This window comes from Poecilia formosa, unplaced genomic scaffold, assembly GCF_000485575.1.
Source record: "Poecilia formosa unplaced genomic scaffold, Poecilia_formosa-5.1.2 Scaffold52, whole genome shotgun sequence".
Lineage (NCBI taxonomy): Eukaryota > Metazoa > Chordata > Actinopteri > Cyprinodontiformes > Poeciliidae > Poecilia > Poecilia formosa.
In genome coordinates, this window is record NW_006799991.1 from 2121956 (window position 1) to 2136352 (window position 14397).

At 40.3% G+C, this 14397-nt stretch overlaps 2 protein-coding genes across 4 annotated transcripts in view; one reads left to right on the forward strand and one right to left on the reverse strand.

Moving 5' to 3' along the window:
- The window catches only part of fbn2b (fibrillin 2b), a 74323-nt gene extending 67650 nt beyond the window's left edge, over nt 1–6673 (forward strand). For both annotated transcript variants that reach the window (XM_007552740.2, XM_016671839.1), the window contains 8 exons: nt 299–424; nt 582–704; nt 919–1035; nt 1154–1282; nt 1480–1599; nt 1923–2154; nt 2248–2401; nt 3014–6673. In XM_007552740.2, coding sequence (XP_007552802.1) covers nt 299–424; nt 582–704; nt 919–1035; nt 1154–1282; nt 1480–1599; nt 1923–2154; nt 2248–2401; nt 3014–3391 — 1379 coding nt within the window. In that variant the 3' untranslated portion in view covers nt 3392–6673. The remainder of the gene's footprint in view (nt 1–298; nt 425–581; nt 705–918; nt 1036–1153; nt 1283–1479; nt 1600–1922; nt 2155–2247; nt 2402–3013) is intronic.
- Nucleotides 6674–7437: 764 nt separating this feature from the next.
- Nucleotides 7438–14397, reverse strand: part of LOC103138526 (cortexin-1-like) — a 19412-nt gene continuing 12452 nt past the window's right edge. For both annotated transcript variants that reach the window (XM_007552741.2, XM_016671840.1), the window contains exon 2: nt 7438–10498. In XM_007552741.2, coding sequence (XP_007552803.1) covers nt 9129–9533 — 405 coding nt within the window. In that variant the 5' untranslated portion in view covers nt 9534–10498 and the 3' untranslated portion in view covers nt 7438–9128. The remainder of the gene's footprint in view (nt 10499–14397) is intronic.

Here is a 14397-nt window from a genome sequence, read left to right on the forward strand (position 1 = left end):
TGTGAATGTATTCACACAGCAATTAACGTCTAAGTATTTTATGTGTTTTATAAGACAGTTCCAGACAGTTTGGTAGTGGAAGGAATATTGCACATCATTTAAAAAAAACAAAAAAAACAACAACAAAAAACTCTTAAAACTAAACATTTGAAAAGTGTTGTGTGTATTTGTACACTGTAGAACCAACTGGACCTGGACTTGAGAGCTGACATTGACTTAAAAAAAAAATTGACTTGTGAAAGTCTGTTGCAATAGCAGTCTGTGCACATCAATATAAAGTAAAACTTTATTGTTACAGATATCAATGAATGCCAGGTGTTGCCAGATCTGTGCAAGAACGGTCAGTGCATCAACTCTATAGGATCCTTCCGCTGCCACTGTAATGTAGGATACAAAGCTGACTTCACCAGCACTTCCTGCGTCGGTAAGGCTGATCTTTGCTTTATTTCCATCCAATTTTTTTTCTCACTTTGAAAACATTCAAATCTGTCAAATCTTTCACTGGTTTTAACTGTGAAGATTTGTGTTGGCATCTTGACTCACCTTTCTTCTACTTCATGTCACTTTGCTGCATATTGCAGATGTGGATGAATGCTCCTTGTCTCCGAAACCCTGTAACTTCCTGTGTAAAAACACTGAAGGCAGCTACCTGTGCTCCTGTCCCAGAGGATACAGCCTCCAACCAGATGGAAAGACCTGCAAAGGTGTCAGAACTCTTTAGCTGTGCTTAAGCCAGCTTAGCCTTTGCAGATACATGATGATTGATATTTACTTTTGGAATAATATGTAATTTTGCAAATATATTCACACAGCAACTAGCTTCAAAGTTACGTATTGCTTGTTTATGCTCATTTTCAACAGCATTGCATGTTTTAAGCTAAATTAGTTTGCATGCCTTGCTTTTTTTTTTGCATTAAGATCTGGATGAGTGCTCAACAAAGCAGCACAACTGCCAGTTCCTCTGTGTTAACACCATCGGAGGCTTCAACTGCAAGTGTCCATCTGGCTTCACTCAGCATCAGACCGCCTGCATCGGTGAGTTCAGTTACAAGTAGTCGAACCTCAGGCTCTGTGACTCATGTGCTAATTATTTGACGCTAAAGCAAATAATTTACAGCTGGAAAACATGTTGTTTTTGTTTGTTTGTTTGCAGACAACAATGAGTGCACAGCCCAAAACAGTGTTTGTGGTTCTCGAGCTTCCTGTGTAAACACTCCTGGTAGCTTCAACTGCGAATGCTCTAAAGGTTTCTCCCTGGATAGCACTGGCATAGAGTGTGAAGGTGAGCAGACAGAATATGTTCACATATCCAGGTCCTGTTGGGTTCCATATATTGTTAAGCTTTTTAAAATGTAAGGGTTTTTAATGAATCGTTCCTTCAGACTTCCATCCATCTTTGATAGTTGTCCTAATGTTGGCATTACTGCTGATGTTTGTGAAGTAAGTGATTGAAAGAAATTAATTTCCCCCTTTCCTTAGACGTGGATGAGTGTAGCAATAACCATCGCTGTCAGCATGGCTGTCAGAACATGCTGGGAGGTTACCGCTGTGGCTGTCCTCAGGGATACGTGCAGCACTACCAGTGGAACCAATGTGTGGGTGAGTCAGTGTGTCCTCAAATCTGTCTGTTCATTTGGCCTGATTGAGGGTCATCACCCACTAGGACCGTTTCAGAAGGGAGACATTTTTTGAAATACTTCAGAAATCTTTATGATTCTTGTAACTGGATAAAAATGATAACTGGATAAAAGTTTAGGGATTGTATTAAACTGCTGTCATGTTTAGCTTGGTGGAGAAGTTCAGAAAATAGTATTGCTAAAAGTACGAAAAAATGTTTGATGTCTAGGAAGGATCATTGCATGTGTTGTGTGTGCATCATCATCATCATCATCATCAGAATGAGTAGGTTTCTCTTTCTGCAGATGAAAACGAGTGTCAGAGCGGGACTGTTTGTGGCTCCGCTTCCTGCTACAACACCCTGGGCAGCTTCAAGTGCGTCTGTCCTTCTGGTTTTGACTTTGAGCAGAACGCTGGCGGCTGCCAAGATGTGAATGAATGTAGCACAGGCACAAACCCCTGCATCTACGGCTGCTCCAACACTGACGGAGGCTACTTGTGTGGCTGTCCTGGAGGTTTCTTCAGAGCTGGACAGGGGTGAGGAATTACATCGCCATCAAATAAGTGAACCATGTTTGGTGTTTGATGTGAGGATTATTAAAATGATTTTCTCTTTTTGTCTCCTCACAGTCACTGTGTTTCAGGTTCAGGCTTCCCAGGCCAACTCGTGGACGGTGATGAGGATGACAGTCTGTCTCCTGAAGCTTGCTATGAGTGCAAGATCAACGGAGGAGGGAAGAATGGACGACACAGGCGCAGTACCGATGAAAATGAACTGAATCAGGTATGCAGTGACACAAAGTGTCTAAGGGTATTTTCACTCTTCATAGTTATTCAGCTGGTTCAGTTCACTTAGACACTGCACCGTGTCAAACAGTCCAAAGCCTTTGAGAAGCCTGTTGACCCCCCTCCCCTGTGGTGGCGCTGCAGCACAAATAACTGAGGGGAACGACACAAAAACCTCAGAGGAAGATGAACGCAAATTCTTTCTTCACAGAACAAAAAAATGAAGCCGTGTCTTAGCAGTTCTATGACTTTTCCTTTTTGTCTTTGGTAAAAGACCATGAACCATTTTTCTTAGCATTAGACTCTCGTGTTTGTTTTGATTGTATTTACCCAGAATGCCCTACGATGTAGCTGGCTTCCTGCTTTTGGTCAGCTTGGCGTTCACATATGCATTCGAACCACACCGGTGTTCACTTCTACCGACTCTAGACTTCGATTTGTAGGTGGACCAGAGTTCACTTGTTTTGGTCAACATCGTACAATGTGCATACGGTACATTGCAAAAGCATTTATGTACCTGAACTTTTACATTTTGTTGTTCTGCAACAAGAAACTTCAATTTGTTTTATTTAGATATTGCGTCATCACGTTGTTCTTCTCCTTTGTGTAGGAACCAGTTGTGAGCATGGCCAGTGTGGACACCCAGGCCTCCATCCCCATGAACCTCTCACTGACCTCGCTGCTCAACAAGGAGCCTCTGCTTGAGCTCCTCCCCGCCCTGGAGCCGCTGGAGCATCATGTACGTTACATCATAACCCACGGCAACACCGACGAACACTTCCGCCTCGTGGAGCGCCGGGACGGAAAGAGCGTGCTCCGGCTTGGGAAGAGACCGCCTCAGCCTGGGTCCTACCGGCTGGAGATCACCAGCCTGCCTCTGTTTGGACCCCGCAGACTACATCAGCTGGAGCAGCAGCACGACTATGACTACCTACAGGGGGAAATGGGGGATGCTCTGCGGATCAAGCTCCACATTCACCTGCACTGAGCTCAGTGTATGTGTGTGCAATCCTTCTCTGGACTTATTTGCTAACCCATCAAATTACTTCCCCTCCCCCCCTGAAAGGACCATCAGACTAACAGGGGGAGAATTAAGGGCTATGGAAAAACTGAGTCAATAAGCCCACCTCTACCACCACTTTGTTACTCTGCAAGTTATACGTTGATGTTTTTCTCCTTTATTTGTACCATGACTATAATTCTACCTGACCCAGCACTCATTTCTCTGCTGAGAAGCAGCGGAGAAGAAGACAAAGAGATGCTTTTGTGCTTGGACCTCTCCAACTCCATCCAGAAACCGTAGCGGGTCTGTTTAGGCTAGACGGGGGTTTCATTCACAGTGTCTTAATGTTCCAAGGGCTGAGCTAAAATGTCTTGGGGGTTTTCTGAGTCGTGTGAAAGCACCTGATCTCAGGATTCTTTCACAACACTCGAGGATAAAGGTTTGCCACATTTTGCCCCCTCTCAATATTCAAGTGTGCCATTTAATGTATTTGTGTTTTTGAAAGATTATCACCACGAAGGACTGCAACATATACACAGCATTTCAGGTTCTTACGTCCAAAGCACTCTGTTCTTTGCAGCTCGGCGACAACCAGTCCTCAGATGCAGACACGAAGAAGCTGCATTCTGCTCTGATGCAACCGATTGTTGCTTGTGCCCGCAGGCGGAGAGCTAAGCAGGGATTGGCGTGTTTACATGCGTGTGTGCTGTCATGTTTGCTTACCTCAGTACCTCTCGCAGAGTGTGGACGCCATGCTGTGATGCTCACTTTGAAACAAAAGAGGGTGCTAGCGTCCCTCAGCATCCATCACAAGCAGGGAAACGCCATTTAGCAGCTCGTAGGCTTTTAAAGAAGGTAGATCATGTTGAATTTGTTTCGATCTTCACTTCAGGTGTACCGATTCTCATCCTGAGAGCCAGCTTTGTCGTTGAGCAGGAAGTCTTCTGAAATGCTTCAGGAGCTGTAGCTGAAGTTAAGCTTACTTTATCTGACTTCTTTGACAACCGAAGGCTGAGCCTAGTTTACAACGTGACAGGAGCCATCTCAAAGGTACATGACAGCTATAACATTTATTGCTGTGGAAATGTTTTTGTCCCCTTACAAATGTATTCTGTTTTTGTCGGTTCAATGATTCAGATCATCAAGTTGATATTGTATCTCACTTTTGTTTTCAGATAATTTTTTCTGACCCAGTTAGAGGGAAAATTTATGGTTCCACCATTTACAGCAACACTTTCTGGTCCTGAAGCAATAAAACAGTCCCAGGCCATTGCTATTGGTGTGATTTATTTTTCTGAAATGTAATCCTAAATTCACATCAGGATACACACAAAAATGTATATCAGTTTATATATTATTTTTCTCACCTTCTCTAAAATATTAAAGGGGACCTATAATAAAAAATTAAAATTTTTGACATTTAGGCTTCCACTTGGGTTTCAACTGTTTCTAAATATTGTCTTAAAGAAAATACCCAGCAGTTTTTTGGCAATAAGTTAATGGGTTTTTGGGGGGTCTTGAAAAGGAGCCTTTTCAAAAACCTCCCAATGTTGAGTCACATTCAATGGACACTGCATCATTACCTAGCAACCCCAGCTGAGCTCCAGCATGTTTGGTCAGCTGGTTTTACCACTATTTGTGCTGTACAATGGCTGGTAGAAAAGACAAGCGTTTTGTTGACTTACTATTCAAAAACTACTTTCTGTATTCTTGTTGGTTGCGCAGGAGGCTCCACTTATGCTTTTCAAACCTGCATGTATGTATAATTGTGTTCTGTTGGCACCAATTTTTACATGCAAGTGTAAACGTTGAGTTGGGGGCATGGCCAGCAGCAGCTTACTGGATTTAAAGTGACAAAACGCCATAAAACGGCTCATTCTGAAAGGACCTCAAAATAGGCAGAACTGAGCAGACCAAAATCTCATTATGATTTTGTTCCAAAATTTTAACTAACAGGTTTTATGTAACCCATAGAGCTACCCTAACCTACGGAAGCAGATGTTATAGGTTTGTGTACCCATTCGTACCCAGTGCCTTTCTTGTGGTTAAATCATGACAGCTGACCTTTTATGAAGAAAAGGTGGATGAGTCCTTAACGTGCTCTTGGAATAAATTTGATCCATGTTTTCTCCAGCCTGTCTTTGATTCTCTGAAACATTTAAGTGCCACAAAAAAAGCAAAAACAAAAGAAATCTGCAAGGGGGCAAAAACATTTTCACAACACTGTAAATTAGCGACTTAGAGATGAGGGAGGGCACACACGGCGAACACAAAACCTCACAAAAAATATCTGTCAGATCATACTTATTTTGTCTCTGAAAGAGAAAAAGGTGCTACATTACGCCATCTATGTTGCTGTACAAAGTAAGCGCAGTCTTGAATCTGCTAAGTTTTTTTTTCCCTACGTTTTGTTGTTGTGTACGTCTGCCTTTTGAAATGTCTGACAAACATATTATCAAACATGCTTGTTGAAATTAAATTGTATATTTCAAATGAAAAGTAGATTTTTTTTTTTTTTTTTACTGTCAAGTCAAAAATATAAACAAAACAAGAAGATTGAAGTGAGTGTGACATTCTGTTTCAGGACAGCCCAAGGAAAAAAAAAAAAAAGCAAGGTAAAAATATGCATCTGTCGATCACTGCTCATATTGGTGATCAACAAAAAGGTAATAAAACTATATGCTTATCTGTAATCTCACACACAGGGAAACATACACTGTCTGTAGGATGCCAGAGATGATGAGGCATATTTGGAAACAATGCTGGGATCTACTTGGTGCTACAATAATCCTTTTCTTTGAGCATTCAGGGTTACTGCACTTCTCCACAGCTAACAGTAGGCCAATGTTTATAGCACATAACCATTTTCTAATCTGAAAAAGTTTGTATACTTTGTATTTTTACTGTCAATCTGTAATTTTTTTTTCTCTTTGCTAAAAAGGCTGTAAACCACCTTCAACGTCAAACTTGAATACTGCCTTTGTTATCCTTTTTGCAGGTTTTTAGTAAAGAATTGAGTAGAGGGAAGGAAGGGGGCGGGGTGGGGTGGGGGGGGCAGAGGGTTTAACTCAAAGCTGATGACAATCACTCTGTTGCACCTACAACAACTTTCATTCCTGTTGGAGGATTTTTAGCATCCTAAATGATTGTGTGAAGATGGAAACCAAAGATTTTTTACAGCCAGTGTGAAAAAATGTAAATGACTCACATTGTACAATTTTGTCCGGTGACGATTATGGCAATAAAACGTTGTTGTATTTTTACTTACTTATTTATTTATTTAAGTTTTAGGATGGCACATCAAACCAAAAACCTCAGCAGAATGATTTGGGTGTATTTAAAGGTTTGGTGCACTCCTCAAATCATCCCTGACATTTGCAAAAAAGTACGGAAAATGCATTTCTCAAAACATTCTCATTGATCATCAGCAAACGCTCAAATTCCTTAGTTCATCTCTCAAAGATAAATATCTACATCAGTCTGCAGATAAAACATTCAGTAGTGTACTCTGGAGGGATGTTCTGATCCAAACTTTGACTAAAGTTTTGATGACAAATGTTGTAGGAGATCAATGGCAAAAGACTTCACAAGAAAAAACTCCAGTCAGTCTATGGCAAGATTTGAAAATTGACAGATGTACATCAAATCTAATTGAGTTTGAGCTATTTTGCACAGAGAAATATAGAAAGATGTCGTTACCCACATACGCAAAATGAGAAGCGTCATAAAATCTTGCAGCTGTAAGCACAGACAGGCAAACAGAATTTGACTCCGAGGGTCTGAATACAAAGCTAATCTACTCGGAGGGTTTTTGTGGATTTATCACATAAAATCCCATTGGAACACTTTTAATAGTTGGAACATAACATGAAAAACTTGAAAAGATAATCTACATTTGTTATATGCTGTATATCATTTAGGTATATTTAGCTTTTTGCTTTAAATTCATATTTATTAAATGCACTATGCATAAAAGTCTGGTAGCACCACTGCTGGCAAATAGGAACAAAAGAAAAAGCAGCACAAAGAACTTTAATGTATTAAGTAGAATTTATTTTTATGTAATTTCCCACATGGATTGTGAGCTTCTCACTAGCCCAGATCAGCACATATTAATTCTGCAAGAAGGAGTTCTTATCTCACCGATTTAACCCAGCACTAAAAAAGAAATCCAGCTGTCAGAAAACACACTCACCAAAAGCAAGGCTGCTCGTTTTGCCTCCTTTTAAAACAAGGCTGCATGATGGCCTTGAAAGTTTCTGTCTAAAAGTTGGTATGTAAGGAGGAAGAGACAAAAAGATAGAAAAAAGGAGACTCCAAAACTTGAGTCGAGATTAGAAAAATAATTTTTATCCTAAATGATTGCCACAAAAAAACAGGAACATAACCCGTCAACATAACCATCTGCATGCAGTAACAAACTAGTTTTTTGTGTGTTGTTTTTAATATGGCTTCTCAGTGTAGACACAACACTTTAAGCATAGACTGTCAGGGTTTTATGGAAACTATTTGCATGGATTTTTGAAAACATGTGAAGCCACAGCAATGTTCAAAATCAGCGAGTAAAAAGTAATTGAATGAGCTCCTGGATTAGAAGTGAAAACCCAGACACTCTACCGGATCTAGTTAAAGGGGCGTCTGCTTAAGAATTACTTTTTTTCTGAGTCCATCCAACACCTGAGTTCTTTTAACTGTCTGCATTAAGCACAGAGTGAATTAAAAAAGCAGCATGAGTTTGTGAAGTAAAGTAATATTGTTTACAACCAAATAAAAATAGTGATGCTGTGGTTGGATGGTGTCAACGACTGTTACAGTAGGTCAGGTTAAGGCAGCTGTTGTCTGTCTTTTAAAGGTCCAGTTTCTACAGTACTGTGGGGAAAAAAAAAAACCTTACAGATTTGTTTTTGTTTCACTTCTTCACTGTCACAATAAAATAAGTATTAAAATTTTAATTAAAATTCTTTAAAGTTGAACTCATTTTCATAGTCACGTCAGAATCGTGATTCCTGTAAGACCTGCTGAATCAATAAATCACCAAATAATCCAACATGAAGTAGGATAAAATATCTCTAAAAACATCACATCAGGCCCTAATCGAAAGAAATTCAAGATCAGATCAGAGAGAGGTTTTCAAGTTTATCAATTTGAAAAAGGCTACAAGGCTTTTCCTAATGCTTGGGTATTTTACACTACAAGGTATTGATGCTTAAAAACTGTACAGTATGGCTGCATGAAAATAATTCTGCAACAAAGAATGGGCCAGAATAAAGCTACATCTGTTATTGCAAACGCTCAATTAGATTCATGGCTGCCAAAGGTGGCAAAGGTAGTGATTAGATATAAGAGGGTTTTGTTTTCTCTAAACAAATTAAATCTTTTGTAAGTTTCTTCAAGTTATCCTGGTCTGATATTGAATGCTTTCAATTATGAAACGGATTTTAAAATGCAACAAGAAAACAAAAAGCAAAAACAGAATAAATCTGGAAGTGGGTACATACTTTTTCACAGCACTGCGAGGGTTTGCCTGTCAGGGTGAATCCTGTGTTGAGCAACACTTGATGTAGATAAATAGTCCTGCAGCATTAATTTACACCAACAAAAGGTCTACCCGTCTGCTAGTGCATTTACAATAGTACAGCATATATCATCACTTTCTGAGGAAAACTTAAAAAAAAAAAAAAAAAAAAAGAATCTGTGTGCAAACAAACATGTAATCTGTAGCTTACACCAGCGCGTAATCAAACTGACCCCTCTCTAGGCCCTCCTTGTGGTCAGTCCAGGACGATGCAGGCATGCGGCTGTATGGGTCCAGCAGGATCCTGAAGCATCTGACGAGCAGGAAGACCAAGAAAAGCATGAGGAGGCCTACGAAGGCCAAGGCGGTACGCTGCTCCGTGTCCACCGCGACCAAGGCGAGGGGAGGGCTGCTGCCGCCGCTGCCTGGGCTGCTGGGCAGCGAGGAGCTGGACGGGGACATCAGCGACTCGTAGTCAAGGGTGGGTACATCGTTCATTCTCCACGGGGCCCGGAGACAGGGCTTACACACCGACTGGATGGTGGGTGTGTTGGGTTGAAGTGTGGAGAAGAAGGGGAAGGCGTTCATGAGAGGTGATGAAGAAGTCAGCATGCAACTTTTATGTTTGACAGACAGGCGGACTGATGTGATGTATTCGTCTAAGGTGTTGGTATTTTTGCTGCGCCACACATTTTCTTCCGGTGGCCACTTGATGCTGTCAAAGCTAGGTAAATCAAAGTGACATGACCTACAAAAGGTCTGACTTTAATCTGCTCAGACAACGTGTCAGACAGACGCACGTGTGCACTTCGCAATTAGCACAAGCTACGTTTTTTGTGTCACTTATTTGAGGACGCGACTCTAAAAGTCTGATGATGATCAGCCAGCTTCTTATTTGAGCATCTGTGCCTCAGGCAGTAATTCTTCCTCTCTGCTTATCAGAGCCACGCAACCACCATCAGGTGTCTTTTACACCCTCAATCATAGCACACAGGGCGTGGCACTCTCTTCCGCTAATGCAAACAAACAAACAAACATCTCTGTTCTCCGCCAAGGTCAGTGTTGTCTGAGAGAGGCGACACAACGCAGGAGGACATCCAATGCCTGACTTGGTTCGGCGGTTTCAGAGCTTGTCTGCGTCCCGTTACAAACAGACTACCTCAGCAGCCAGATGCAACTGTTTGCGTATGTGTGTGGCAGCTAATTAGAACTGGAGGTCGCTTGATTAATGGCCCTGCATGTTAAACGGCCCATAACCTTCTCTGATGCCGCCTGCTAAATGCAAAGTTTCCTCTTTACCCAGCTAGCTGGAGCATGAAAAGTGGGTCAGTACAGTCATATATAGAAATAAGTTTCTTTTGTCGTCTTCCCCTCTGCGGATGGTTTCCTCATGAAAAAAAAAACAAAAACAAAAAAAAACAGCTTTTCTTTTAAAGTAGAGAAGCAACAGGAAGCAGAAAATATTTGGAGAAACAGAATCTGCTTAAATGCTTGTTCCAGGTGTCCTCAGCAGTTCTCAGAGGAGCGTTATCGGACTTATCAGATGTTCCAGGTGAAGCTGAGCCAGGTTTCTACACCTAAAAACAACAGAAGCTCCTGGTTACATTCTGTGCAAAACCGCACAAATAAAACATTACAATTACACACAAAAACACTACTCTTAAAGCCAAATGTTGGGTTAACACCAATTTGAAAGAGGTTGGGTAGTTTTGACCAAGCAATGGGTCAAAACATGCTACCTACATGCTACACTGGACATTCATGAAAATCAGGGCTATTTAAACTCAGTCCTTGTCTTTATTTAGCACAGAGAAAATACAGTGATGTGACAAAAATTACCTTTGTAAAGAATTTCAAAACCATATTTTGTGACATGTCCTTCATTTCAAAGGAGAACCGAACAAATTTTTAAGCGGAGGGGGGCGGGCGTATTAATGGCTTCACTATTATTGAAATGTATTGTTGAAGAACCTTTAAAACCGGGATCCCCAAACTACGGCCCGCGGGTCGGATCTGGCCTGCCTCCTCATTTGGTCCGGCCCCCTGAACAATACCAGAGAGCATTCAGTGTTTTTTTTCATATATATGTGGATTCTTCTTCAACCACCAGGGGGGGCTCTTGAGCAGATATGAAACTTAGTTTCCCTCAATGGAATATATACTAGTCAGTACCAGTCACCGTTTCGCTCAGGGTTTTTTTTCCATTTGCATTCTGGGTAAAAATCTATCTTCAAACGTGAACATGTCGTCGGCAGTAATCCAGCCCCCCCGCCGTCAACAAAACTTTTCTAAGGTTTCTTTCTCGAAAAACTAAGACCGGCCCCCGACCAGAAAAGGGAACAGTCATGTGGCCCTCGCAAGAAAAAGTTTGGGGACCCCTGCTTTAAAAGATTAAATTTCAGCATTCAGTCATCTTAGCTTTACTTGTGCCATAGTTTACAGTAAATCTGATTAAACTGAAAAGTTTGTCTGACTGATCAGGATTTTTCTTACACTCCATCCTTCAGGCAAAGCCATAGTTTACTTAGCACACTAAAAAGATTTATAAGAAACTAACTATACAAATGTGTCTCTCAGGAGAAGACAACAAAAGGCTTCACAGCTTAGCCCAAGAGTAAGAACATTTGTATATTGTCATTTCTTTCTTGCAGTAGGACTTCTTCTCAATTTACTTGGCTTGTAATATTGGAAAACATGCTCATTCCCATTTAAATGTTGACAAATTTGTAAGGAAAATGCAGTAGGGTTCAGTTTGTGGGTGGAATCTCTATGTAAAAGTCTCCAAATTCCCAAGCCAATGCCAAACAGCTTTTGTAGGACAAAACCATATTTGAAACATTGAATATAAAAAGCTCTTAAATCAGGAGACTTATTTAGAAGAGTATTTTTTCCCTGTCTAACATGATGCGTCTCTTACATTAAACCTGGTTCTGATTGGTCGACCAGCACCTCGTGAAGTCTCCTGCCCTGGGGTTACAACTCCTGTAGATTTGCTGGAGTTTTGAGATTCAGAGACAGAAAATGAACCAGAACCAGACGGATTCTGGAGTGATCTAGGTGAAATTAATTAGCATTGACTGATACTGAAAAAGTCATAATCCGAGAAATATGCAGGCACATGCCATCTCTTCAGAACCTATTAAAAATCTTTTGATAGTTTATGAGATTGATTTTGTTAAAAAGCATTGATATATTTTACGCTAGCTTATCAATACTACAGATTTTAATGATCAGAATTATTATTACAGATAATAGGATACCTCTTCATCTCTCTCTGTGGAGACCTTAATGTTGAGATATTAGTCACTTTCACTCATTTTTGAATTGAAAAATAATCCTAGTATTCTTTGTGAGCCCAAGGCTTGATCCACCACACTGAGTTGTTTCAGCCCAACAGTTTTTAAAATGTAGTTAGCCCAATGAAAATTCACAATTAAATCAGCTTCATACATCTGTCTGATTGGACTTAATGAGATCCATAAGCAGAAGAAGATGAACTCGTTCCTCCATTATTTCATCATACTGTGGGGTTATGGTGACTCTTTGCTATTTAAGTAACACTGACATTAACCATCTGCATGGAGAGCACAGCATCAGCACTCCCCATAATGACACTCAATTAGGAAGCTGATTATGGCGTCATTACGACCACATTAGCGGTAATGAAAGCATGGTTATAAACAAAGCCACATTACCTCACTCTCATTTGTCATTGTATTGTTAAAGGAGGAGCACTGGGTTCTTAACTGACCCCCTTTTTGTAAATTTGGCAACATTATGGATGGAAAGACAAAGTGTTGTGGAGTGTTATAAATAATGTATAATCACATCACCTGCAGCGGACCGGGTTTCGAATCATTGAAGGAATGTGATACGCAAACCATTTACACCTGCTCACCGGTCCGAACAGAATGACTGAGCCATTTGTTCAGACAAATGTAATGCAACACAGGAAGCACTCTGTGTGTGTGTGTGTATGTGTGGAGGGTGGCAGGGGGTTAATGCAAAATGCATTTTATCATGTAAAAAGAACCTGCAGAAGGAAAGCAGAGGAGGATGGATGTTAAAAGATTGGCAGACGAGCTAAAGATGCACGAGGAGAAGCTCATGTGGCGAATGGGCAGCAGTTCAGAGGAGAGAGGAAAAGTTCACTGGCACAGTCTGGACTGACTCTCCTCTGCGTGACCATGGCAAAATGCCTTCTCCACTCACTCCCTGCCTCTGTGTCGTGTTCAGTTCAAAGGTTTCCTGTCTGCTACTTCATCAGCTGGAGTCTCCAGGGTCCGCTCTGCACCAGCATGGCTGGCAACAGGATGACACACCTGGGAGCAGACACTCACTGTGTGAATGAATGTGCACTTTTGCATTTGAGCAAAAAATAGATCTGCTGCGTTTGTGCAGCCAGTTCCAGATTTACGCTGGCTTTTAGCCCTGCGAGATAAATTCTTTATAATAGAAATGACAACGAATTAAACTATGGGAAAGATACCTTCGGCTGTGCATGCAGAAGACACACAGTTATTGAAAGAATAAACCTTGAACTCAATTTTCAGATTTAGAGGCAATATTTCTACACAGTGACACAGTCAGAAATGTGCTGCATTTTCACCTGCCAAAGTTGAAACTTAAAATAAAAAAAACAGCCCTGCAGTCCTAGTATCAAATATGCATCATTACAAAAAAAAAATAAATAAATAAAAACATATACTGGAAACAAAATTCAATTTCTGATTCACTTCACAACCTCTTCCATTTGTGGACTGTTGGTAAAAGATGGTGTACATTTGTGCTGCACAAAATTGCAATACCATTTGAAACTGCATTGAAAATATCCATTTTGAGTAAACCCCATTTACAATCTATCCAATATATTATCAAAATACAGTAAGTGAAAGCCTGACAACTGAAGTACAAAATCTTACCAAATATTACATTTAAGAAGTTCTTTGCAATTGCAATATACTGAGCAAAAACACAGAAAGAAAAGGAAATATTACGGAAAAAGGTGCTAAGGTGTTTTTGTGCTCCAAGATACTCATGTTGCAGTGTTCAGTCTGTTGAGGGTAAGAAAGAACAAAGCCATGTCGCCACTTTGATCATGTGTTGAAGAGCGTAGGGAATATTTTTGTTGTTTAAAATTTCTATATATCAAATGTTTACTGATTTCATATAAGCACAAGAATGCATGTCTGGTTTACATTGAAATTTAAAACTAAATTTCAAAATTAGGCCAAATATTAACTGTAATATACATTTTGTAAAATTGTAAAAGCTGGGTCAATCGTCAAGGGTAATTTGATTTTCCAATTGCTTTTTAAATTGAGGTAAAAACTAAATCTGCCCTGAAATTGACAGTTTGCAAAGATTTATAAACTAATAAACAACCCCTATATGTGAGAATCATACGCAATAAATGAATTGGTTTAAGGAGATTTCTATTGCTCATTCTATAAAACAGTGCCCTTTTACTTACACA